The sequence below is a fragment of the Heteronotia binoei genome, chromosome 13 (assembly GCF_032191835.1).
Source record: "Heteronotia binoei isolate CCM8104 ecotype False Entrance Well chromosome 13, APGP_CSIRO_Hbin_v1, whole genome shotgun sequence".
NCBI classification, from domain to species: Eukaryota; Metazoa; Chordata; class Lepidosauria; order Squamata; family Gekkonidae; genus Heteronotia; species Heteronotia binoei.
Genome location: NC_083235.1, coordinates 57,839,743 through 57,867,219, shown reverse-complemented (window position 1 = coordinate 57,867,219; position 27,477 = coordinate 57,839,743). Strand labels below are relative to the sequence as shown.

At 44.3% G+C, this 27,477-nt stretch overlaps 1 protein-coding gene across 1 annotated transcript; it reads right to left on the bottom strand.

The window, feature by feature from the left end:
• Window positions 1-10,112: 10,112 nt before the first annotated feature.
• Window positions 10,113-26,452, bottom strand: TEPSIN (TEPSIN adaptor related protein complex 4 accessory protein). The gene is made up of 13 exons (XM_060252838.1): window positions 26,308-26,452; window positions 25,070-25,142; window positions 24,182-24,273; window positions 23,965-24,058; window positions 22,106-22,173; window positions 21,930-22,008; window positions 16,906-16,971; window positions 15,848-16,051; window positions 14,906-15,068; window positions 13,966-14,079; window positions 12,184-12,262; window positions 11,781-11,915; window positions 10,113-10,726 (listed from the first exon to the last, which is right to left on the bottom strand). The coding sequence occupies exons 1-13, from the start codon at window positions 26,350-26,352 to the stop codon at window positions 10,193-10,195; spliced, it is 1,746 nt and encodes a 581-aa protein (XP_060108821.1). The 5' UTR covers window positions 26,353-26,452; the 3' UTR covers window positions 10,113-10,192.
• Between the last annotated feature and the right edge of the window lie 1,025 nt (window positions 26,453-27,477).

Here is a 27,477-nt window from a genome sequence, read left to right as displayed (position 1 = left end):
TTATAACCAGCAGCTGGAGTTCCCCCGCCACCCCCACCCCCCATCTTAATGACCAACCTTCTGTGGCTTTGCAAGGCGTGAGCTGGTATCTGATGTTAACCAACACAAAGAATTAGGGAATAAAACCACACCAGCATGCAACAGCTTGAAAACGGTGGTCAGACCTAAGAAAGCTAGTGAGGTCTATCATCTATATCATAAATCATATCTATTCCCCCACATTCCTCGGACAACTATCCAAGGTACGAAGCCTTCCCCACCACCCCCCGCTCGAAGATGTTCAGGAGATGATAGGATTGTTTCCCCTTGAACTGCTGCAGAGGTCTAACCTTGGAAGGTGGGGGGACACGCCTTTTTGCGTACCCCAGACTCACGTGCAAACCGGCCTCCAGTGCGATTGCACCCCACTTTTCTACCTCCAGCTCTTTTATTAGGGGCCTAGCCCTGTGCTGAGGGTCATTCTTCTCTTTACCTCAGAAGCACCCCCCTCCGCGAGCAAAAGCATGATGGGAAATTCCCGCCCCCAATCCCCTACTGCTGTTGTATCTGCGTCTCCTGGCAGAGCCGAAGGAAGGGGGAGAGAGACACAGAAAGCTACTAGCAACCAGCCGCTGCTATAACTACACAGAGGCAACCGAACCCAGTGGGACCTGCCGTCCCTCCTTCTTCCACGTTATTGGCTAGAGTTTGGAGAGATCAGCTTCCTAGCGGTTAATTTCTCTGTCTTTCGGGCGGTAGAGCTGCGTTGACAGCACAAGGAACCAGAGAAAGACGTTTACAAAGCGGAGCGCGGAAAGGAGAGCGCTATGTACCTGAGGCCACCTCTGCTTACGCACTGGCAGCGGTGATTATATTTCCATTAAAAAACTAGGTGTTTTGTGTAATTCAGCCATCTTCTTCAGATAGATTTTGGACCGTTTGGGGATGTACTAAAAGGAATGACAGGATTGCCCATTGGAAACAATAGGAGAGACTGGAAGGCCCATTGGAAATTATAGGAGCTAGGAATCCCAATTGATTCGCATGAACTCCATAGAAATATATTACAGCACAAAAGTTGCAAAGAAAATGTGGAATGGAGTTTTAATTAAGCTCTCTCGGCCCAGATAAACTACTCTGGGATTGGATGGAATGACAGGTAGCAGAAGTGTCCCGGGACTAGAATGACACTCCCCGTGCATAGCAGGAGTGTTCTGCGACTGGAATGACAGGCCAAGGAGTGGAATGACAGTCCCCGCAGGTAGAAAGAGTGTTCTCAGACTAGAATGACAATTCCTAGGGGTAGCAGGACAGTTCTGGGATTGGAATGACAGTCCCTAGTGGTAGTAGGAGAGTTCTGGGACTGGAATGACAGCCCCCAGAGTGGATTGACAGTCCCTGTAGGTAGTAGAAGTGTTCTGGGGCTGGAATAACAGCCCCCAGAGTGGAATGACAGCCCCTAGGAGGTAGCAGGTATGTTTTGGGACTGGAATGACAGCCCCTAGGGGTAACAGGAATGTTTTGAGACTGGAATGACAGCCCACAAGAGCTCTGGGACTGGACTGACAGTACTCTAAATAGATGCAAAAGTTTTCTGAAATTTATATAAGGAGCAAGCAGGGTTGTAGCCAGGATTTCATGTTTAGGGGTCCAGGGGGCCACCAAGTTTATCCCTAAACACTTTCTCTGCTTCTCAAGTAAAGTGACACCCCCCTTTTGTCTAATTCAGGGGGCAGATTGGAGGCCCTCCAGAGGAGGGACCATACAGATGGAAGTGAGGGTTGAATGGCATGGCATGGCCCCTCCCAGGCCCTACTGTAGCTACGGGCCTGGGAGCAAGCCATTCCTGATTGATGGCAAAATTATGTTTAGTTTAGGAGCAAGCCAGTCCTGAACCCTGTTCTCTAACCAGATGCAAACAGAACTTTTTGCCAGCATAATTTAGAAGACTTGCTCCTTATTATATACATATAATGCAGAGAGCATTTAGCTAGCAAAATCCAGAAGGCTTTTTGCCTCTAGTAAGAAAAGAGGTTCAGGACTGGCTTGCTCCTAAATTAATATATGAATTGAGAGCATTTTACCATCAAAATTCAGAAGGCTTTTGCATCTGGTTAGAGATGAGGCTCAGGAATGGCTTGCTCCTAATATAAATATTGTAAAGAGCATTTTGCCAGCATAATCCAGAAGGCTTTTGCATTTGGTTAGAAAAGAGGTTCAGAACTGGCTTGCTCCCAATACAAATACAAGATGAGAGATTGTGGAGTAAAAAAAAGAGCCTGCAGAAAGCATTTTGCCAGCCAAAATCAAAAGGTTTTTGCATCTGTTTAGAGCAGAGGTTATGGCGTGGCTTGCTCCCAATATATAATATTATAATAAGAGGCTGATAACTTGAAGGAAATAGGAATACTCCTAAGACTTTTGACAAAATCATCCAGCTGTTGTCCTAAGTGTGCTGCAGAATGTATCTTTCACATTTTCTGTTATTTCATCTATGCATCTTTGCACTGGAATTGAAACTGAGATGTCTTAATTGTATCATATGGTGACTTTTGCAAAACAATACTCAGAACTTTAACTGCTGGAAAGATTTCTCCACAAATTGTATGTGATTTTCCAGACTTAACAATCAATACAATTTTGTATGATGCACACACAGCATCACTGAAAAACATGCTTGACAGTGGTTTTTCACATAGCACAACCACAATAGTGACGTCTTTTGAAATTTGTAACAAAATGATTGAAAAAAGTTAAGTTCTTGTTTGCCTTGTCAGGATGCGCCTTTTCCAAATGTTCTATCAGTCTGGATGGCTTCATTAAAAAACATCTTTTCAACAATGTTATCAGAGGGATAGTGTTGGTCTGAAAGCTATAACTAAAGGCCTCAGAGGGAGAACTCATTGGGGCCATTCCTGACTAAGTCTGCTAGTTCCAGATTGGTGGGAAATTCCTGGAGATTTTGTGGTAGAGTTGAGGAGGGCAGAAGAGTTAGGGCAGGGGTGTCAAACATGTGGCCTGGGGGCCAAATCAGGCCCCCAGAGGGCTTCTATCAGGCCCCTGAACAACTGGCTGTCGTCTGCTTCCTTCTCTCTCTCTTGCTTCCTTCTGCATCACAGCTTGCTTTGCAAGTCTTGCTAAATAGCACAGGAGCTACAGAGCAAAGCCTCTATTTTCTCTAATGGCTAAGGCTCCTCCCTTGGGGAGGAGGCATAGCTTGCTTCAAAGGAAGCTGTGCCTCTTTCCTTCCTTCCCAGGGGACCAGGAGGGGGAGGAGCCTCAGCCAATAGAAGGAAGAGAAGCTGGGCTCAGTAGCTCTGCTATGTGATTGAGAGAGCCTGGATTGAATGGGAGAAATACAAAGAAAGCACCTTTAAGACCAACAAGTGCTAATGTTTAAGCATGTTTTATTTTAAGTTTTTTTTAAAAAAATCTTTTGTCTGTGTCCTTTTTAAAGTTTATATCTCCCGTACCAGGCATTACATCTTATGAAGCACATGGCCTGGCCCAGCAAGGTCTCATTTGTGTCTGATCTGGCCATCATAACAAATAAATTGGACACCCCTGAGTTAGGGCTTCAGAGCGGAGTCTGCCAGACCCAGGCTCTTGCTGTGGAAGATGACTGGGTGATTTCAGACCAGTCACACAATTTCACCCTAACCTACCCCACGGGGTTGTTGTGCAGACCACAGGGGGGAATAGGAGAATTATGTAAGCTGCTTTGATCCCCCCCCCCATTGGGGAGAAAGACTGTCCTTTTCCTATGTAGAGGCTGCAGGGAGGGGAGAGGCAATGGAAAGCTGAAGTCAGAGGGGCAGATAAAGGGAAGGAGATAGGGTTGCCAACTCCAGGGTAGAAAATTCCTGGATATTTAAGGGGTGGAGTCTGGAGAGGGTGAGGCTTGAGGAGGGCTGGGACCTCAGATAGGTGCAATGCCATACACCCGGCCCTTCAAACTAGCCAGTTCCTCCTGGGGAACCACTGTTGCCAATCTCCAGGTGAGGGCTGGAGATCACTCAGAATTACAACTGCTGTCCAGATAGCAGAGATGAGCGCCCCTTGAGGTGGGGGGGGGGTGAATGCCTTCACTTGGGTAGGTGGGAAGGCAGCAAGGGAGGCACTTGCCCAGAGCCTCTTTCTAGAGCCTGTTGTATTTTTCTCCACAACGGGCCTTATTCCTAGTCAACAAATAATTATTTGGAAAGATTCAACAGGGATTTAAAAGAAAAATATGGCTCATGGGAAGTAATGGATTTGATATAGTTTTTAAAACATTATGTAGATGCTTTAAATTACAACCCATGTCAGAAAATAAAATATTTTACAATACTCTTGATTATAATTCTATACAGTGTTCATATAATTTGTCAGATTTTAATTCAGTTTAAAACAATAATTTGTCTTTATTGTATACTGAAGATAAATGAGGCTGTGAGATGAAATTTTGATAGGTTTTGATACCTTTGTAGGATTAAAATTAAGGACATAGTAAAGAAATATGTTATAACTGCAATAAGACAGCCTTTATGAAACATTTATGATGTAATATGCAGTTGTGAAAATTTTGCTAAAGGGAAAAAGTGCTTCCACACATTATGGACATTTAATACTGAAGGTATTTTACCAAAGGTTAATAGTATTGCTTTGGGGGAAGTAAAAGATCCTGGAACATTGGGGGCGAAACAAATAAAGGAATAAAGACTATTTTAATTTTACCTCCTCTTACTACTTTTATTTTTCTTTCATTTTATTACTGCAATTCTGACTAAAGACAACGCGTTATGTTGTATTTGTAAAGATTTATCTATTTTTTGCTGCAAATATACCCAACTTCCCCCCAATATTTATATTCACCATTATTTTTTATTATTTACATTTTTACTATTTATACCCAATTTTTCCCTTCAGTTACCTGAATTTTCCTTCTATCTCCTAAATTTTTCCTTATAAAATCCTTTTTTTCTTTTTTGAAACCAGTTACTGAGGAATTTTAAATCCTTGTGTAATCCATTTCTCCTACCAACCTCAGTTGAAGGAAAAAATTACAGGATCTAGATTTTTTTTTAATGGGGTGTGACAAAAAGAAAGCAGTGGTGCCTCCAGCCCACTGGCCTCCAATTCCTAATATGAGGGATGGCTGGTAGGCAAAATAATAATAATTTAAACACAGGTCCCAGATTCTCAGATCACCTATAACAGTAGAACTTAAAATACAGAGTTAAATTCAGCAAAAAAAACCCGGAATCAAAGCAGGACACACATATAAAAAACTCAGACAACACAACTTACAGTTGGAACCAAAGCCGTAATTAGAGCCTTTCACTGTCTCTCTGAGGCCTTCTTCAAGTCTCTTACACTCTGCTTGCTCTCACTTGGATGGATGGCTTTCTATGGTGGTGGTAGTGCTGCCGCTCTTCAGGCTTTTTGTATTGCTGCAGACTGCTGGAGGCTGCAGCTCTCCTAAGGCCCCGTCTCAGGTCATTCTGTTCTTTGCCGTCAGACCCAGAGGGCTTCTGTCTCCCCCCCACCCCTTCAGTACTCCCATACAGCTTCCACTCAGGGACAAAATAAAAAGGTAAAGGTAGTCCCCTGTGCAAGCACCAGTTGTTTCCGACTCTGGGGTTCCATCACATCACTATGTTTTCATGGCAGACTTTTTTATGGGGTGGTTTGCCATTGCCTTCCCCAGTCATCTGCACTTCCCTCCCAGCAAGTTGGATACATTTTACTGACCTCAGAAGGATGGAAGGCTGAGTCAACCTTGAGCCGGCTACCTGAACCCAGCTTCCACCGGGATCGAACTCAGGTCATGAGCAGAGAGTTCAGACTGCAGTACTGCAGCTTTACCACTCTGCACCACAGGGCAAAATATTCCTCCCTAAACCCCAAGAGTTACACCCAGCAATATCAATATTGGGCAGGCTGCAACAAAAATAACGCTTAAATAGCTGGAAAGTTCACCATAATCAACAGATTCAGTCACTGAGAACACAGGACAATAAATACCATACTCAATAGCATTATGTTAAGGACTAACCAGCAAAAACTTGAAAATTGACAATGATAAAACCACACACAGTGACAACAGTTTCTCAAAACATAGTATACTGATCTGACTAGCGCTCTGGTGGTTATTTACTAAAAACTCTTGATAGATTCCACCAGATTACAGCACTATGTAGAGGCAGAAACATGGACTGCTAGCATTTAGGCTCTAGTCTAGTTAATTGTAAATAAGTGAACATGAATGGGCCCGCCTCCAGCACTCCCAGATAATCCTACTGCCCCCCCAGGGAACAGTACTGCTCACTTTGGGAACCACTTGGCTGGGTCATTTTTGTTTGTTCTTTGGGCTTTGCTTTTGTAGATAACCAGTAAACAACAAAGTCACCACAGAGTCATCCAAACCCTCATATTCCATCCATGCGTACTCATTGAATGAGTTCATTTTAAAAAGTAGTTAAATATTGGGAAAGGAGCAAAACTAAACTTAGGAGGGAGGTGACATGGTATCAGTGGAAACCATCCTTAATAGAGGCCAAAATAATAAATGTACCATGGCCCAAAAAGTGATATCTCAGTGGTATCTAGTTACAGGCTTTGACACAAAGATCAAGCATGTCTTTGGCTCATTGCCTTCTCTTGAATAAGACCATTGTCATACCAAGGTCACTACTGTCTTCTCTGATTGGTAGAAGTTCACCTACTTCTCAGGTCCACGTTCTTTCACATCCTCTGCTACCTGATTTGTTTTGATTGGAGGGTCTTGGGATTGAACCTGGGGCATTCTGCATGCAAAGCAGATGTCCTATGACTGATCAATGGCCCGTCTCCAATACCATAAACTGACCTTCAGCCACTAATGTAGCTCTGTGAATTCAGAGCATTTGACATTTTGGAAGCAAAGTGAAGTCAGCTTCTAATTAGGTCTAAATAATTCAAAAGTTTTTAAAAGAATGGACTAATGGGGTACTCCCCCCCTGACAGGGACTGATTTCTAATGGTCTTAATTCCAGGCATTCCCATTTTCTTTGGCAGATTGTACACCCAGCACTGACATACCAACCTGATGTAATCTCAGCAAGAACTCTAGTTATCAGAGAGCCACTTTCTCAGATACCTAACTTCAGCTGGCAAGAAACTAATTTGTTACATAGTAAGTGTTCCCTCTAAGCTGAGTTAGCCCGAGCTAGCTCACAGATTTTTAGCCTCCAGTTCACACATTTTTGTCTTAGCTCAGGAAGAATGATCCTAGAGCACAATAATTTATGTAGTAGCTCACACTTTAATGCCAGTAGCTCACAACGTAGAATTTTTGCTCACAAGACTCTGCAGCTTAGAGGGAACATTGGTCCCAAGATATTGCTCTTGTGAAAGGTAGTTGTCCTAATATTGTAGTCACTCACAGGATAATACTGATAATATAAGCAGTCATTTCAATAATCCTCCCCATCTACCTTTCTGTTCCACTTTAAATTTTTTGGCCAAGAAGCCAACTGTTTCATGCTGAAGAGTCCCAGCATATGCATTTAAAAATATAGGTTTCTTTTTTTGCCTATGAACCCAGTTCTTCTAGATTCAGTCCCCAGAATACCACATCCTAGATCAGGGGTGTCAAATGTGCAGCCCAAGGGCCAAATCAGGCCCCTGAGCATTTCACTGTCTTCTGCTTCCTTCTCTCTCTCTTGCTTTCTTCTGCATCGCAGCTTGCTTTGCCAGGCTTGCTAAATCACACAGGAGCTACAGAGCAAAGTCTCTATTTTCTCCATTGGCTGACCAGCACATGAAGCAGCTTATGTACAAAAGTTTGCTATGCCCAGCCATTTTGTGTTTTCCCCTGGGTCTTAGGCTCAAAGCATTGACTATGAGATTTCTGTAATCTAAAGTATGTTTGCAACATAAGATATACACCTGAGCAACACTTGAACAGCATACTCAAGATTGTTACAGCACAGACATCGTCTCCAGATTTTGATGCAATAATTCAGAGCAAGAGGTTTCAGTTATCAGAGATGGTTAAATAAAATATTGCAAGAGTGCTACTCTTGTAAACATATTTTATTTTTAGGGGTTTTAAAAAAAACCTTTGTGTGCTTTGTAAAATTTATCTCTCCAGTACCTGGCATTACATTTTATGGCACGCATGGCCCAGCCCAACAAGGTTTCTCATATATGCCAAATCTGGCCCTCATAACAAATGAGTTCCAACACCCCTGCCCTAAATGGGTATAATACTGCACATGTCACCTCCTATTGAATGTATAATGTTATAAATGAACATTTGGAGCAGATATATATTGAGTCAAACCACTGATTGATCTAGCCTTGTGTTGCCCCTTCTGGATAGCAACAACTTATGTCAAACAGATCTACTACTTGAGAGCTCTTTAACTGGAGTTACCCAGAACTGAACTGGGGATCTTCTGCAAACAAAGCATGTCTACTACTGATGTGGTCTCTTGCCATACTGGGCATACACAGTGGTACCTTTACATACGATTGACACAATCATACCACCCAGAAATCAGATGCTGTATGGCACAATGCATGTCATGTTATATTATACATGGTGAGGTATTATGTGCTGCCTTTAAAATACAGTATTCTGGGCTTGAACATGAATAACCAGACCTATGACAATCCCTGAATGCCACACCCAAAGCTAGAAATAACTCACTGCTGTAAAGTGGAACATGATAGTATTTGTTTAATAACCCAATTGTTTAATTACACGGGGCTTACCCTTTCATTTTTATATTAATGTACTTCTATGCTACCTTGAACAAACTAATAATGTATGTGATTAAAGGGTTTGTAGAATCTTTCGGGCTAAAGTGCCGTGTTCTACTGGAGAAAGTTTTCCTTCCAGACGTTTCGTTCTCAGCTGCGGAGAACATCCTCAGCGGCGCTGCAGCCGGAGCAGGCGCTCTGACCTTCTTGGCTGCTGTGCATTGAGCCCGAAAGATTCTACAAACCCTAATGATGTTACCAGCCGTGAAAACCTGAAATCTTTGATATGCGATTAAACTCCAGCAAGTGTACCGTGGAGTGTGGAGGGTGCATGACTGAATGGTAGAGCCTCCGCTTTGTATGCAGAATCCTTGGATTGTCTGTGAAAAGGATCTGGTAGTAGTTGTTGTGAATCCTGAGACCCTGGAAAGTTACTGTCTGTCAGAGAAGACAATATAGACAATTGTTGTGATGCAATATAAGGTAGCTTTGTGTGTGTGCTCAGTTTTCTGCGGGTTTGTATGTCCGAAGCCCACCTTCACGTGGATCTTGACAACAGCTTTTGTACAGTCTGCCCATTCTGTATATAATGGAGGGAAGACTTTTACTAGCATTAGCTCTATTTCAGGCTTTGGTATCTGACAACTCAAAAAGCCACCTGTTTACATAGTACCCTGGGATCTTTGGAGAATTTAGAACAGTTAACCTGAAAAACTCAAGGATGTCAGAAGCTGCTAACTAGGACAAGTCCCTTCCATTTAGCTTTCCTTCACAAAAATAAAAACACAGTGTGTTGAATGTCTTTTAGGCCTTCCCATTTTGTACTATGAATCTCAGCTCACAAGAGAGAAAAGTATGGGAATATTTGGAGGGATCAAAACTGAGTATTTGAAGAAGATATTGGATTTCTATCCCGCCCTCCACTCCAAAGAGTCTCAGAGCAGCTCACAATCTCCTTTACCTTCCTCCCCCACAACAGACACCCTGTGAGGTGGGTGGGGCTGGAGAGGGCTCTCACAGCAGCTGCCCTTTCAAGGACAACCTCTGCCAGAGCTATGGCTGACCCAAGGCCATGCTAGCAGGTGCAAGTGGAGGAGTGGGGAATCAAACCTGGTTCTCCCAGATAAGAGTCTGCACACTTAACCACTACACCAAACTGGCTCTATAAATAAATAATTTGAGAGCAAAAGGGAAAAGAGGCTATTTCTATCACTTCTGCAGGAGCTCTTTGATGTAATATCAGGTCTACAGAATTTTCAATTAACACAAAAGCACAGACATTTCTGAGAGTTACATTAAAAGAAAACTTAAGGGACTCCATTCTCCTCTTTTACCCTTGCAGGTGACCCAACAGAGGTGTAATGGAGATGCCATTTCTCCTTTTCCAGGAATAAGCACCTGCCTAGACTCTTATGCATAACATGTAGGGAGCAAAAAACAAGGCATGCCAGTTGCCCCACAGTTGAATCTAAAGCAAGATCCACTACACATTGAGAAAGGGGAATGCAGATGACTCTTGGCCATCCTCACTGTCTCTAACGTTCCCAGTGCAAGATGCTGTCCGGGAAGATGAAGAAATACATTCTGGCTTGGTCACATCAGCCAACATCATGCTTGAAGGTGCTACCAACTCCATGCCAGCGAACAGTGAAACTGTACCATCTGGATCCCCCCTTGGAGGCCTGTCCTCTTGGGGTTTAGGGACTGAAAGTCTACATTCTGCCAGCTCCTGGTGCAGGGTAGGTGGCAAGTCGTCTAGCTGGTTCCAGGACCCAGATTCTGGCATCAGTCCTTCTGAAAGGCGAATAACACTTGCAAGAGCATTAGATGCTTCGGAGGGTAGTGGTGAAAGGCTTGTAGGCTCGAGTACAGTCTCTCCTGCAAAAAGCATCGTATCAGTCAGCAGATCATCAGGATGCTTGGCTGGGGTCCTGTTAGGGACAAAGAGGTTGGCAGCTGGGGGAGAGTTCTTGAATGTGGGATGGCTCCTGCACAGTGCTTCAAAGTGACGCAAGATCTATTGCAAGAGGACAGAGAGGAAAGGCGAATTATGCCAGATGGGAAAACAGCAGTGACATCAAAGAAGCAAAGACTCCTCTCACCGCAACATACTCTATGCAGTGAGGAGACCACCAGAATATCATGGAAACATCTTCACTGCACTAATTTTCACTCCTCTCATTGTTGCCCATTTTGTATTTAAACATTTCATGTTTTTCATTCATGTATCTTGATCTTCCATGGAAAGCAAAGAGTGACACCAATTATCTCTCATTTAGGCACTGATCAGGTATGCCGTTCCACTGAGTTTCAGCAATGCTACATCATCATTATACTTTTGGCAAGAACTAATATTAGTGTTTTTGCAATGCCCTGGTTCTCAGGTGGTCTGTAGGAGTTGTATACAGCAACTGAGATCATCTCTGTTAAAGTTAATTTACGTAAACTGCATAATATTATTAGCTGTCTCCATTAAATCCTATATGCCTGAGCTGTGACGCCTGAACTACATGCAATTCAACCAGTCTGGTTATATGGGCCTGTAGAATAGAAAGTGTATCAGATGCAGAGGTAAGAGCAAGCCAAAACAAAGCAAAACATGATGTGCAGGACCGTGCAGTGCTCCCACTACAATAGGGGAACACCTGGATGGCTCCCACTACAATAGGGGAACACCCGGATGGCTCCCACTACAATAGGGGAACACCCGGATGGCTCCCACTACAAAGGGGACCAGCCCTGACCTGGATGGCCCAGACCTGTCTGATCTCATCAGCTCTCAGAAGCTAAACAGGGCCAGCCACGTTTACTACTTGGATGGGAGACAACCCAGGACGTCCAGGGTTGTTAGTTACCCAAAGGCAGGCAGTGGCAAATTGCCTTGCCTTGAAGACCCTACTGGTTCACCGCAAGCCAGCCGCAACTGGATGGCACTTTCTACCACACAGGGCTTAGTATGATAGTGAAGAGATTACAGCAAATCCCATATCATGACAAAGGACAGGGGTCTGAGGAGTCACCTCTTAAAGATGTGGAAACTGAAGGGTAGAAACAACAGAAGCGGGAATTACCTTTGTTGCTTTGTTGGCTACAGGACCAGGGCACTCTTGACTGAGATCCTGCAAGTGTTGCTGGGTAATGGCAAATATCTGATCATGGGAGAATAGGTCAGAACACATGAGGGAATAGATGGCACACATGGCCCTCTGTGGGGGAAAAATGCAAGATTAGGAAGGCAATAGGTTTATGCAGCGGGCCCAGTTTAGGGCAGCTAGAGGGGAGGGGTACTAATTTCAGGCCCTTGTAGTTAACCGGAAGCCACCAACCCTTGAATGTCTTCAGTCCATACCCACCCTGATGAGAAAGGAATGCCAGTGCTAGTCACCAACTGTAAAGGAGATAGCCCCAAGCCTGCTTTTTCCACAAAGAGCCTATCAGTAGCATGTTTCCTGGGAGACTCAAGGATTCCCTCACCATGCGGATGCACTCACTGGGGTCCTTCAGGGTTTGGTTGAGCATAGCCAAGACCACCTCACAATTCAATCGCCCACACCTGTGAAGAAGGACAGCACTAAGGCAAGCGCAAGGATCATACTAGGCCTGGATTTTCCCTGTATTCCCAGTGCCCATAGAAGCAATGGGGACAGAGTGTGCCTCTCTGCTCATAATACAGTCAACAGACAAACAGTCCTTTCCAAGGCCTCTGTATAAGTGGAGAGCAGCTCAATCAGCCAGCATCCTGCAGTGTCTGATACAAGTTCAAATCTGCCATGGAAGCTTATTGCATGACTTTTGGTCCATCACTCCCTCTCACCCTAATCTACCTCAGAGGGATGCTAGGGCGATGAAAACAGGGAGGGAAGAGAATACCTACTGCTAGGGATGGGCATAAACCAGTTCACAAACTAAACTATGACAAATTTTGGCCAGTTTTGTGGTTCACAAAGTGAAGTTTGTGGCAGCTCAACCAGCACAAACTTTCAAGCAGTTCATGGTGGTTTGTGAATGGATACATTTCCAGACAGACTATCTCTGCTCAATCAAAATGTTCATTGAACTTCAAAGCAACAGAGGAGAGAGACTGTAGAGGAGCAGATGGCAGGATGAGGTTTCTTGTGCATTTGGTGTGTGTAGCTTGCAGGAGGGCCCATTCACACACTTCTGAACTACACCTGACATTTCCTCCAAAAGCACTTTCCTGGGGGCATCTTTGGGGAGCCATAACTTATAACAGAGTGGCATCAGGGGGATGTCCCCTGCAAGTTTGATGTCTCTAGCTTGCACAGGGTCTGTGCTGTACACTCCAGAACCTACACCTGTCATTTCCCCTGAAGGCACTTTCCTGGGGGCACCGTCTTTGGGGGGTTGTAACTCAGACCTGTAAATCCGATCCTCACCAAACTTGGACGGCATATAGAGGAGAGTCAGCCAGAGATTCCCTGTGAGTTTGGTGTTTCTAGCTTCCCAGGCAGCCATTCGACCATGTCACAAACTGAACCAGTTTGGCACTGAAAAGTTTGTGACTGTTCCTGGCTCATGAACCACGCATGCCACAAACTGAATAGCATTTTCCTGGTTCATACCCTACGTACTGAACTGAGCTCTTCGGAAGAAGGGTATGATAAAAATGAATATACAGATTAGCAGGGCCAGAGCTATCCATTTTTTGAGTGGGGCAAAATTAAAAAATGGTGCCCCCACTCAAAAAAACGGTGTGTGTGTGTGTGGGGGGGGTGCCTGCTGCCCAAGCAAGGCACTCCCCAGCCCCATGAAGCAGCCCTAGTCTTCCACCGCTCACAGGTGCCTGCCCCTTTTTTCCTTCCTGGGTCTGCACAGACCCAGGAAGGAAAAGAGGGGGGCACTGCAGCATTTGCGCCATCCTTGGCTCCGTGGATGGCGCAAATGCCACTGGAGCACCCTGGCTTTCTCCTCCCCCAGTTTGTACACACAGACTGGGGTAGGAGAAAGGGGCAGGGTCGGTGTTTGCGCCATCCTTGGCTCCAAGGACGGTGCAAACACCGTCGGGATGCCCCTAGCTTTTGTCTCCCTGGATCTGGGCACACAGACCCAGGGAGGAGAAAAGCGGGGGGGGCGGGGGGACAGCCAATTTGGTGCTCCCTCTGATGGTGCCCGGGGCAGATGCCCCCTTTGCCCTCCCTAGATCCGGCCCAGCAGATTAGGCACTCAGGATTGAAAGCAAATAAAAAGGGTGGGGACCAGCAGTACCCTGGGACAAGGATCAAAGAATGCTCTTACTCCTTGAGAAAGTACTGCATCTCCTCACGAGTCAGGAAGACTTTGGAGCCCTGAGTGAGGCTGCTGACAAGGCTCACTTCCTGCAGGCAATCACCAAGGTTTTCTGCTTCCATCCTGCAAGAAATGGGGACAAGCAAGCTTCCAAGACTGCTCTCTTCTCACCACCCCGCCTCCTTATATTTTCTCATATAGAAGCATGCACACTGATACTGTAGGTACCCTGCAATAGGATCTTTGCGCAATGCTGTGAAGAGATATACCTCATCTAAGATTACAGAGCTGTGTGTATTTCAGCCTTGCACTGTGCAAGCATGGAATCTGGTGCTGGACATGGGACTCAACATCTTCACCATTGCCCACCTCCTCAGATAAATTTGGAAATCTATGGGTGGTAGAGCTACTGATCACCCAAAATCTGGAGGGTGAGGTGATCACTGAGCAGCATCTACTGCAGGCAGGGTTTCAGAGCCAAGCAACATTCCTTGTCTTTTTGAGTGATTAGCAAAAGTAGGATGATGGAAAAGGTGATGCAGAATCCATACATCCCTGTCTATTTTTTTTTTTGCATGTGAACAGTACACAAAACCCCACAAACTGTGCCATCACATGCATCTACAATACTCTAAACCTAAGGCTGCAGTCCCATGCATTCTTATAAGTCCTACTGAATTCAGAGGGACTTCCTTCCAAGTAACCTTGGATAGGTTTAAGCTGCAAGGCACAGCCCAAATGAATATTCTTCACACATAAACTGTTTGGCTATGAAAAGGAGTGGGTAGGGGGACTCAAAGGAAATGCAGTAAAGTATCAATCCATTATTTGGCTCTGCTGATGAGACAGTGTGTAAGGTATCCATACACATTTTTGGCTTTACACTTGGCCCCTGGGTAGGGGGAAGGTCTGCCCAACCCAACCCTCTTGCTCTCATTGCCCCACTCACCTTTCAGCAACATTCCCTGGTTCCAGAGCATATGAGTGATTGTCACTGCTTGACTTGCTGTAGGAATCTGACATCCTGCTATGCTCACTGTTTTCCTGAAAGGAGCTTTGTCCACTATCCAACTCCTCCCAGCCCCCTCCTGCTTGCCCTGGTTGATGGTTCACTGTGGGAGAATTACAGAAATGAAAACATGTTGGAAAAGCAAAAGTGATCACACATCAAGGCAGGTTCAGGGAAGGTATCTGACTGCCACCCTTGCCACATCCCTTAAAGTTCTACACAGCCTGGAAGCGGAGCATCCAAAAGACTGCCTACTCCTGTATGAACTTGCCTGATAATTACAGTGATCAGAAACAGCACTACTGTGCTGAAATAAGTGGATATGACACAGGGCCTTCTCTGTAGTGGCACCTTATATCTTCTGCTACACAAATGTTCAACAGACACAAAATATTTTAAGTTTCCATCGCCAACTACATGTTTGCTCAAACTGTCAATTATTTTAAATGTCATTTTAATATGTCCTAATTGTTTATGTTGATCTATTCCACCCTCTCCATAAGCAGGCTCAGGGCGGATTACATGAACTTTAAGATGCCTCGGTCACCTCTGATAGAGACTGTGGGACAGAAATTACTACAAATAAATCAATAACATGTTATAGAATCAAAAAGCCTACAATTCACCACCAGACACTCCTCATTCTCGCATGTATCCTCCAGCTGACTGATCTGTCTGTAAGACACCTGGCAACCACAGAGAGGATTTCCTCTGGAATATTCCTGTGTGCAGTTGGACTAGGTAAGATTTAACCCCAGAAGTAGCAATGTTTACTTCTCCCATAGAGCAGCCAGCAGTGAGGCATGAGCTGCTATCTGAGAGTTTTAAACTGGCTGCTTCTACTCATCTTGTTGTACGTTCTGATCAGAGAACATTCCATACCTCGCATATTCTGAGCTACAACAGGAGGCAGCATTATAGGCACCACACAGTTTTTGCCAGGAGAGGGTGCTATCACCGGTTCATATGCATCTTCCTTTAGCTCCCGACCCAGGGGGCTGGCAAGCTCATGACCAGGGAGCATGGCACTAGCAACCACCTCAGCCGCCTTCTGGATGGTAGCCAGTAGACCTTTGCTTGTGGATGCTGCAAGAGAAGCAGAGGTAGGCTGTTTACACAGCTCTTGAGCATGGCACCCAGTCTGTATGCAGACAAAGGAAAGTCCCATGTTTCCTGGGACATAACACCACAGTTAACTCAGCACAGAAAGGAGGTCCACAATCTGGGGAATACAGAACAAGGTCACTGCAGGGGTTTCCTCACTGTTGAGGCTAAGTAGGCATTAGGCTAGGCTGTCCCGGATACCAGGATACGTTTGGCTTCCAAAGTCCCAAGTTTCAAAAGCAAGATATCCATGGAGCCTTCAGGGGGCACTTTAGAGCCTTTCTATCACAAGAGAGAATTTCATCCACACTTCTGTATTCCCTTGCTATATGGTCTCAGTTGTCCTCCCCTGTACATTCTGGATCGTGTTCTTGCTTGAATTTGCCCAGTGGCTTGGTTGCATGGTTGCCATTCTCCAGGTGAGGCCTGGAGTTCCTCTAGAATTACGACTGATCTCCGGACTACTGAGATCCATTCCCCTGGAGAAACTGGCAGCTCTGGAAGGTGGGGACAGGAATGTGGCCCTACATTCCTGCTGAGCTCCCTCCCTTCCATAAACTCTGCCTTCCCAAGGCATTGACCCCAAATCTCCATGAATTTCCCAAGGCAGAGGGGTCAACATTACTTGGTTGTGATCTGAAGCTTTTAAAAGGTTAACACCAGTGTTAAACTGTAGTATTACAGCAGAAACTAAGAACTTGATGAACAGCAAAGCTGGGTGCAGGTTGGGTGCAAATATTGGAAAGCTGGTATGTAGGGAGAACCATGTCCTTGCCTGGGGCTATCCCACTGAAACTGAAGTGATGATCACTCAGACTCATGTATCCAGTACTTACTGGAGCTGGTTCTTTCAAAACCAAAGCCTTGGAGGCAGCTGTTGGGGCTGGACCTGGAGCCCATTCCTAGGAGGATAAACATAAGGGGAGTGTTATTGACCAGTATGGTGCTGTTAGGGACAGTTTACCTACATATGAGGACAGGCTGATGAGGAGCATGGGAATGTTCAGTCTGGAGAAGAGAAGGTTGAGGAAGAACATGACTGCTCTCTTTAAGTATTTGAAGGGCTGTCAGAGGAAGGGAATTGAAAACAAATCAGCCAGTATCATAATGCCCCTGTATAAATCGATGGTGCGGTCTCATTTGGAGTACTGTGTGCAGTTCTGGTCGCCGCACCTCAAAAAGGATATTATGGCATTGGAGAAAGTCCAGAAAAGGGCAACTAGAATGATTAAAGGGCTGGAACACTTTCCCTATGAAGAAAGGTTGAAACGCTTAGGGCTGTTTAGCTTGGAGAAATGTCGACTGCGGGGTGCCATGATAGAGGTTTACAAGATAATGCATGGGATGGAGAAAGTAGAGAAAGAAGTACTTTTCTCCCTTTCTCACAATACAAGAACTTGTGGGCATTCGATGAAATTGCTGAGCAGTCAGGTTAAAATGGATAAAAGGAAGTACTTCTTCACCCAAAGGGTGATTAACACTTGGAATTCACTGCCACAGGAGGTGGTGGCGGCCACAAGCATAGCCATCTTCAAGAGGGGGTTAGATAAAAATATGGAGCAGAGGTCCATCAGTAGCTATTAGCCGCAGTGTGTGTGTGTGTGTATATAGCCGCTGTGTGACACAGAATGTTGGACTGGATGGGCCATTGGCCTGATCTAACATGACTTCTCTTATGTTCTTATGGTCAGGGAGCTATTCCTGTTGGCAGCAAAGGATAGGACTCGCCATAATGGATTTAAATTAAGAGCAGGGAGGTACCAGCTGGATATTAGGAACAACTTTTTTTTACAGTCAGAGCCGTTCAACAGCTACCTTGGGAGGCGGTGAGCGCCCCCTCACTGGCAATCTTTAAGTAGTGGCTGGACAGACATTTGACAGGGATGCTCTAGGCCAGGGGTGTCAAATGTCAAGCCCATGGGCCAAAATGGCTTGCTGAAGGCTTCAAACAGGCCTGTGGGCTCTCTTCTCTCCCTCCTGACCTCGGACTTCCCAGTTCCTTCTGTCTTCTCTTTGCAGAGCCTAAAGCACAAAGCAAAGCTGCAAAAAAATGTGGAATGAATTTCTTATTCAGGCCTATGGGCAAAGCAGACCAGAATGGAAAATCCACTACACGTTTTCCTTGCAACTTTGTTGCAATGGAGTGGAGCTGAGCTTAACTTTGCAGTGTTGCTATGGCCAGCTGAAGCTTCCTGGAGTTGTGTCCTTAAAAATCAAGCGCTGATGCTTTGAGCCAGCTTTGTCTCTTCGCAGTGTTCATAAGAACTAGTGCCTAGTGAGTACTCTAACTTGGGAATCCACAGCCAAAGGGGGATATGAAACTGGAGAGCCATTGCTAATCTGAGCAGACCGGGGGGGGGGGGGGGGCGGAGCTTCAAATGCCTTGCCATTTCATGTTTTCTCAGGCTGAGAGCATTTTATATTTTTATTTTTTTGCTGTGTGATCCTTGTGCTTTTTCTTGATGTTTTATTTTTAAAATTGCACTACAAAATCCTACTATTCCCCTACCTTTCCATTTTAAACAAAATATTGCAAGTGTTTTAAGCATGTTTGTGTTCTAAGTTAAAAATAATATCTTTAATTGTGTTTGCCTGTGTCCTTTATAAAGTCTATATCTCCGCCAGCCAGCATTACATTTTAAGACATGTATGGCTTGGCCCCACAAAGTTCCATTTTTGTCAGATCCGGCCCTCCTAACAAATGAGTTTGACACCTCTGCTAGTCTAGGCTGATCTTGCATTGAGCAGGGGGTTGGACTAGATGGCCTGTATTATCCCTTCCAACTCTATGATTCTATCTGTAACCATACTTTTCTTTCTGATCTGGGTTGATAAGGAATATACCGTTGTCATAACAACTTGAGAGGAATTTAAGTTTTAAGGCAGGAAGATATTCTACCCCTTCTGTAAAGTTTAGAGAGCACTGAGACTGAAACTAGATGAGATTCATCACAATCCAACCCTGGTTTGTGCCAAATCCAATAAAGCTGGGGGGTTGGATCTGATACTGGGAAACTTAAAGCATAGCATTGGGAGACTAAACCCTTTCATAACATGTGCTCTTCCCTCTGAAAGCTGTTAATCTCCAGCTGAATAATATATTGTCGCATGACTCCAACAGGAAAAACATGAGCAGCGGAAGGGATCAAGCTTACTCCTTCATTGCCCTGTTTCCAATTTCTGATCCTGTTTCAATCCAGTCTGATACATGGCTCTGACCATTTCCACACAGCTTATTTGCCCCAGGTTCAGTACTATTGGAAAGTAATTTTCTCTCATGCTTCCCCACAGCATTGTGGTATAATCATGCACTTCCCAATTTTCTCCAGCTTTTTTTCTGAGCTGCCTGAAACCTACTTTGCTCCAGAGTTTTGGGAAGACTGCAGCAAAGCCTAAATGGCTGCTGTTTTGGTGGGAAAATTGTGTCCATTTTTCTGACAGCAGCCAATTCCTCCCCTCACCACTAGGGGACAGTTACTTTTTACTTGTGCAATTTAATATCATTATATGGAACAGGTTCTCTGAATTCCCAGCTTTCCTTTTATCTCTAGCTTCTTTTGTTACAGAGTTACAGAGATACATGGGGAAAGGCATATCTTTGCAATGAAAAGGGGTTACTAACTTTTTAAAATGCAAGCTGGGAATTCAGAGAACATGATACACATTATTATAACTTCGTTTTGAAATAACAATGTTTAGATACCTTTTTTTTTTTTTCAAAAAAAAATACACCTAGAAAAGCTCTGCTGGTGTGAGGTGCAGAATAGTCACTGCTGGGGGAAAGGAGCAGGGAAACTATGGAGAAATCTGTCATGTGGAAGCCCCATTGCTGTTTCAGTGCATTGGCAGCTATAGCAACAACAGGGAAACTACACATGCTTGGCCCCATGTGGAAAACACCTCTGCTCAAGTCTGGTTGGATTCTACCTGACAACTGTTTATCCCTGATGCTCCACCTGGTGGGGAAATTCAGATAATGAAGCAGTCCTGCATTCTCTCATCAACACAAAATGACACAGTTTTCTAACACAAAGAATGCTATCCAAGTGACTAAACGGGTCTGTAAAAAAAAACGGTTTATGTGTCTCCCCTCACCTTCCATACCCAGTACTCAGGGCAAGAAAACCGCCTGTGTGCTACACATGAAGAGGGGTGAGGGTGGGGAAAAGTCTACACAGCAATTGTCCATGTGGAGTTTCCAGCTTTTGGACTCATCCCTCAGGCAGCTGCCTAGACTAAGCATCACCTCACCTATACGTCTTCCAGAGCTGCATGCAAATAGATGTACCAATAACTAGGGATGGGCACGAATCAAAGTACAAATCGTGATTTGTGCCTAAAATAGCTGATTCAACATTCATTCCAAATAGGTTCAGCTACTCATGCTATGCACAACTTGCAAAACGAAGTGGCTTGTTTTTCGGGTGGTTTGTCTGCGTTGTTATCAGCAGGGGATCCTTCTTGCACGCTGTGACATGCCCACCATGACAACGTCAACCAGAAGTGATACTACAGCACCAGGCATGTCGCAGAGACAAACGTGCCTGGCACAATAGCGTCACTTCTGGCTGACATCATCGTGCTGAGCATATTCACTGTGCACTGGTGCTCTCTAGCCCTCCCAAGCTCAACGAACCACAATTTATTCAGAAAATAAAAAAAAAAAAAAAACACAAACCAAACCGAACCTTCAATTTGGGCAAACCAACAAACCATGAAAATAAACAAAACCACCATTTTCACATTCCGTGCCCATCCCTTCCAACACCTTGTTGCATCCTCTCCTGATCTGGCATTCTGATATCTGAAGTTAAATATTAAACGCAGCTTTGGTCACCACTTTCGCCCTGAATGCTTGAAAGAGACACGTGCTGGAATTTATACTACTATCTAGTGATGTCTGTGTATGAGAACATGAGCAATAGTATTTATACTACTATTTATGTTTATGAGAACATTTTAAATCCAATTTTTCTCAGTGTTCATGATGAATAAAGCAGCTTACATAGCCAGCCCCAGGCTAGCAGACAAAAACATTCAAATCATTGTAACGACTTCATACAGCTGACAGCAGAAAACCCTAACATCCTCCATAAGTACAACTCAACACTAATTAATCAAAGAGTTGTACTTTAGAAGATGGCCTTACACTCAGGGCTTTTTTCTGGAAAAAGAGGTGCCAGAACTCTCAAGTGAGGAACGAAGGAAAAACATACGGGTGCCCCTCATGAATTTTTAAACATTTTTTGAGAATTTTGTTTTCATAAAGAGATTCTAGAACTCTCTTCCACTGTGTTCCCCCAGAAAAAAGCCCAGCGTACACAGTCTGTGAGGCTGAGCCAAAGTAGAGGCCCCTTCTAACTTCTTATGGAAGGTTGTTCAAAAAAGAACTGGAGCTCCTACCGAAAAGGATACTGGATTGTGACTAACAGAGTGAAACCCTTCTACACCCATTTACTTCAGTGAATTCTGTTTAGGATTACACAGCAAATAAATGGATTTTTAAAAAGGGCTCCAACAGAAGGGGAATCTGAGATAGCCTGACATGTTTTTCTGAGCAGGAATTGTTGGATAGAGTGCCCTTTTCAAGGGCAGCAGTATCCTCCATGCTACCTTAAGCAACATAAAGGAACAGGGATGTACTTTCTTCTGATCTGCATGCAGTAAAAATAGAGAAAAATGGTAATAGCTGAATCCCTGCATAATAGGCCATGGAAGGAGAGAACTTAGTGCTATCTTGGTGAAGTTAGCGTGGAAGTTAGTTACTTGAAAAAGGTTCAAGTACATCCAAGATTTCAACTGCTCAAATGGAGTCTGGTTCCAGAATGACCCCCTGTTCTCCTCAGCAGTAGTATTTTACCAGTTGAAGGCAGCTCTTTTGGTGGCTGAGCAGCAGGCTGAGGCAACAAGGCATCTGAAAATAGAGTGCTTGCCAGGTCCTATAGGGAAAAGAAGAAAAATTGCAAAGTGGTAAACTCTGGGTTCTGGGTTTGGAGAGTCTGTCCAAATCCCAGAGGACTGGGGCCTGTCACTCACCTGTGCAGTCATCCGTACCTTCTGATACAAACAGTTGCCATGGAGAGGATCAGGAGGCCCGGAGAACACTGTGAAGCAGAGAGAGGTTGAGAATAAAGCAGGTTAAGGGATGATCCCTAATTATCCTACTCATAAAAGAAGAAGGGAGGCCCCTCTGGGGTCTGCTGCCTAATGTCTCAAAAGTAGTAAACACTCTAGCAGCAAAAACCAACCTTACACATTTGCAGCTACACAAAACGGCCCAAGTATCACTTTACAATGGCAACAGTTCTGATATTAAGAAGTCCCCAAAACCAAGTAGGACCAAAAAATTGTCACAATATTTTCTGTAAGTAGTCCTTGATGGAAAACTGGTCCAGAAGCCCATTTCAGAGGGCCTAAGCACACAGGTAGCCAACTCAAGGTTGACTCAGCCTTCCATCCTTCCGAGGTCGGTAAAATGAGTACCCAGCTTGCTGGGGGGAAAGTGTAGATGACTGGGGAAGGCAATGGCAAACCACACCGTAAAAAGTCTGCCATGAAAATGTTATGTGACATCATCCCAAAGTCGGAAATGACTAGTGCTTGCACAGGGGACTACCTTTTCCTTTTTAAGCACACATTACAATTTCCTTACACCTCTCCAGGTCTACATCATCAGATGCACATTTTGAGTCCTGTGCTGGGAACTTAATGCTTGGACACATGCAAGCCTGATTTCCACTGGGGCTATGCTGCAAAGGGAGAGAGGACTTACATCTCCCCCCACATTTTGTTTTCTGAACAGTCCTGGCAACTGCTGTTTCCCATACTTGCATGTACCCCATTCAGAACCCATGGCTTCCCTTGCATGACATATACAAAGTTTTCTGAACACTCTAAAATGGTATTCAGATAATAGAATATAACTCCTTGGTTAGGAGGAAGAGTGAAGCTATTCCAGTTTTTCAATATTTACAAATCAGGCATTTGCTTTCAGCAGGAACACAGAAAGGAGAGCTCAGTAGAAAGCAGACACCTTTTGTGACAATTATTGTTTCCATTGCTAAATCTTCTTTGTCTATTATGTATAACATGATGCATGTACTTCTGGGGTTCTAGTCAAGGATATATGAAAAACAGAATCAGGCATTAGGCTATAAGGCACCTGATCATGCATGAAAGTTTCTCATGTCTACTGGTCTATCCTTTTTAATCAGTTTAAGCCTAAGAAAAAAATGCTGTAAAGATGATACACTGATGAATCTCACTCCTGCAGAGTTAGCTAAAATATACTATGGTGTTAGTAATTGCTGCTGGTACTGTGGTGAATCTCATGCCAACTTCTTCCTCATGTGGTGGAAATGTGTTAAGTCAGTTATATATTGGAGAATATTGGTTATAATGTTAGCGCATCATTGAAATTTCACCTGAATTATTATTATTAAATTTTGCAGTCACCATCTAGAAAATTTTTTAGAGTGATATCATTATATATTATAACAGCAGCTAGACTGATGCTAGTTAAAATGTAGAAAACAAGGAAAATACCATCAAGAAGATCCTTTTTGGACAAGATTAAGGGGTATTATGTTCTGGTAAAGCTTATTGTCCTTTAAAAGGGTGAAGGTATGGGTAATATGACTTGGTATGGAGGGGGGTCCTAACTGCCATGGAACAAACATTGTGACATGTTACTTTGCTAATGTAAAATATGTAATGGTAGGTAGTTTAAGAGACATAACTCTGTTATCTTTAATGCTAAGACATTTATTTGTTCTCTAAGATGCCTCACTCATGTCGATTGTAACAATGTAATTACTATTACCAGAAAGCATGATAAGAATATAACCTGATTGTCCTTGTTCATCAGTGTGGAAACCCCACCATGACTGACATACCTGTGGCTTCCTGGATGAAAGAAGAATTCCGCTTGAGTTGCAGAAGGAAGTGTGAGGAGCCATGAGTGCACATGTACAGCAAGATCTTGAGCACCTGAGGGATGTCAGAGGAATATACTGTTGATTACGTATAGGACTAAAAATCCACTAATAAGGGCTCATCTGGTCTCAAGATTCATCATGGATGCTTACTCACAGCCACTAAACTTCCATTTACCTTCAACTTGACATGGCAGGAGTTGTTCTGAAGGCGGTTGAGGAGATACTCCAGGAGACAATGACTGCTTCCTGCAGAATCATGAGAGATCTCTGGAAATTTGTCAGGTTAAACAACTAGCAGAGGAATGGGGTTGATGGCTAGACACCAAACCATCGTGCTAGTCCCTAGTTGCCTTTGTTCTATTAACCTTTCTCTTTAACCTCTCCTTTCTCTGGCTCACATGAAGAGAAGAAGAGATTTTCTGTAAAGTGTTTTAGGCTACAGCAATACAGACTTGAAATAAAAGAACTGTCTCTATACAAATCTAGTTTCAAGTTTTTTGTACAAAAATTGTTGGGAGGAAGAAATGAAATGCTAGCATCAATTTAGAAAAAATGCAGATCCTTGCATTATTTCCAGCTATATGGAAGGCCTTTTCAAGGCTTCTAAATAGTTTAGTAGATACTATTCTTTATGTTTTAGGGGGTTTTCCCCTCACCAAAGTCACCTGACAAAGAAACTGGAAAAAGGGACTAAAGTGAATTGATCAGCAATTTATGCTTGGCCCTGACCTGGATAGCCAAAGCTAGCCCAATCTTGTCAGATCTTGGAAGCTAAGCAGCGTTGGCTCTGGTCTGTATTTGGATGGGAAACCAACCAAGGAAGTTCAGGGCTGAAGAGGCAAAGCAGTGGCAAACCACCTCTAAACATATTTTGCCTTGAAAACCCTACAGGATTGACATACATCAGCTGTGACTTGAAGGCAAAACCCCAAAAAATTATGCTTGAGTCAGATCCTGTTTATTAGGCCTCTGCTCTTAATCACTAGCTACTGCTTTTGCTAGAAAAACTGACATCACAACCAGAAACAATTTCTTCAGTTCACATCTAACTTCCAAAGGATACTGGCAATTTCTTCAAACAAGTATCCTGGACATGGGATTTCATCATCTGAGGTGCTTTTGATCAGAGTGGGTAGCTAGGAGGAAAACACACAAATGAAAAGCCACCAGGTACTATTAAAGAAGAGCCCTGAACCACTAACATCTGAGACAGCAGCTAAGGTAGGCTTGTTCTTTTCCCATCAGAATTCCAGTTGGCATCATTCACAGGCTAGAGGCCGCATCTCTGACACCCAAAAGAAAGGTAAAGAAGCATGATCTGTTCCTTGGGATTTGGTATTAAACAAATCAAAATTTGCCTCCCATTCTTAGGCCGAAATGAGCATCTTGCAGATGACTCACAAGTAGCCCTGATCCAGACCCACTCAAATTACCCGTCTAGCTGCGGATGTAAATCAGAACCATCTCTGGTTCTCTGAGCTGGTAAAACCTGTTCCTGCAAGCAACAAACATAAAGCTCCAAAGCATAGTGCAGAATTTTGCTCTCCTTGTTGAACTTAGGAGTTGCAGTTCTATGGTGCAGCTAAGAGTCAGCCCAAACAGCCTTTGCTACTATTTGTGATATCACCTGAAAGCAGTGTTTATTAAAAAGACCTATCTACAGCTAGGCCTATTTACAGCTATTAATTATGGGAATTAATGGAGCTTCATGTTCAGAGGCAATGTCACTGGACACTAGTTGCTTGGGGGAAACACCGCCACCCAAAGTCGTGGCCAATCAGAGAATTTTTCAACAGTCAGAAAATTACCCTTGTCTAGTCATCAAGACAAGAACCCATTTGTGTTGTTGCCATGATAATGTGGGTTACAAAGATTTCTGGGTTTTGCCTCCACGTTGTACGGCAAAGTACCAATTAAGAGTCACTGTAAACATTCACTTCTCCTGTGGATAGCGACCACATGCATCATTTCTGTTGAGGATCTATATGGCGTGCTTGTTCATTTGTCTCCGCAGAAAAGGGGGAGTAAGCAAAGTGACTCTCAGAGTACAATTCTAAGCACATTCACTGAGAAGTAAGTCTCAACGAATTTAATGGCTCGTACTCCTTAGTAAGTATGCTTAAGATTCGTTGCGAGAATTTCAGCGGCACTGAGCTGTCAAAAGAAGCGACAAGCTATGGCTGCCACCAAACCGGGCAGAGGCTCAGTTGGTCATAACGACCTCCAGCAGAGTATGGCAACGGGCCGCTATGAACTTCCATCCCCAAAAGATTCTAAACAATCACGTTATCCTTGCTGTACCCGACTCAAGAAGCTCAGCCGATCCCTCAAAGGTACCGTCGCCATGATAATCTCCGATCGCAGCTATACCAACGAAGAGCTTCACAATCCCGCCTTCCAGAGGACCAATTTTCCAATCGAACGACGGGATTGTATCAAAAAAGCCAATCAGCTTTTCGAACAGCAGGAAATAGCTGTCATAAAATAAAGCCCCAGCTGGAGGGCGGGACGAAGGGTAATCGTTTTCCTGCTTTTTAGCCAATCGGATGCTTATATTCATGGGCTCCAATCAAGTCAGTAATAGTCTAGTTTTATCGGAAAGCCAGGCGGTTTGCCGGCCTATCAATGAACCTGGGTGGACCAATGAGACGGTCCTTTTGGCCGATTATGGCCGCCTCCAGGTTGTAGGGCTTTAGGTGTGTTTTAACCGCTATGACCAGCCAAGGAGTCTGGGGTCGTGTTCGGGAGAGATTACGACGCTTCCCCGCGTTACTGGCGAGTTGCGAGGAGCAGGTACGGGGGCCGGAAAGGACCACTCGTCCCGCGTCGTCATGGCAACCATATAGTTTTTTCCCCTGACCACTTCTTCCCATTCTAGGGGGAATAATTCTTTGCATTTTTAAAGCATGTTGTGAATGATTGCTGTGACCGGCGTTATCATTATAATCCTAGACGGTAGGTCAGTATTTATCCCCGTCATGGGAAGCTGGGTTTTCAGGTAGCCGGCTCGAGGTTGACTCAGCCTTCCATCCTTCCGAGGTCGGTGAAATGAGTACCCAGCTTGCTGGGGGGAAAGTGTAGATGACTGGGGAAGGCAATAGCAAACCACCCTGTAAAAAGTCTGCTGTGAAAACGTTGTGAAAGCAACGTCACCCCAGAGTCGGAAGCGACTGGTGCTTGCACAGGGGACCTTTCCTTCCTTTCATGGCAACGAGGGCGGAGGATGGCGACCGCTTCTTGACAGATTGTTTCCGCAGAAGTCAGTGTCATGGAATGCTGAGAGATTTGCCCCTAGGAGCTTCCTGGGAGGTGCGCGTGCATTTTTGCAGCTCAGGTCACTTTCGAAGAAGGCCAGGACAGTCCCGGTTCACGCTCTGTTCTCTTAGACGCTGCACAGAAGTTTTTAACACACACACACGGAATTGGGGGTCTCTTAACTTGGCAGGGGCCGCTTGTTCTATAGGAAAGCGT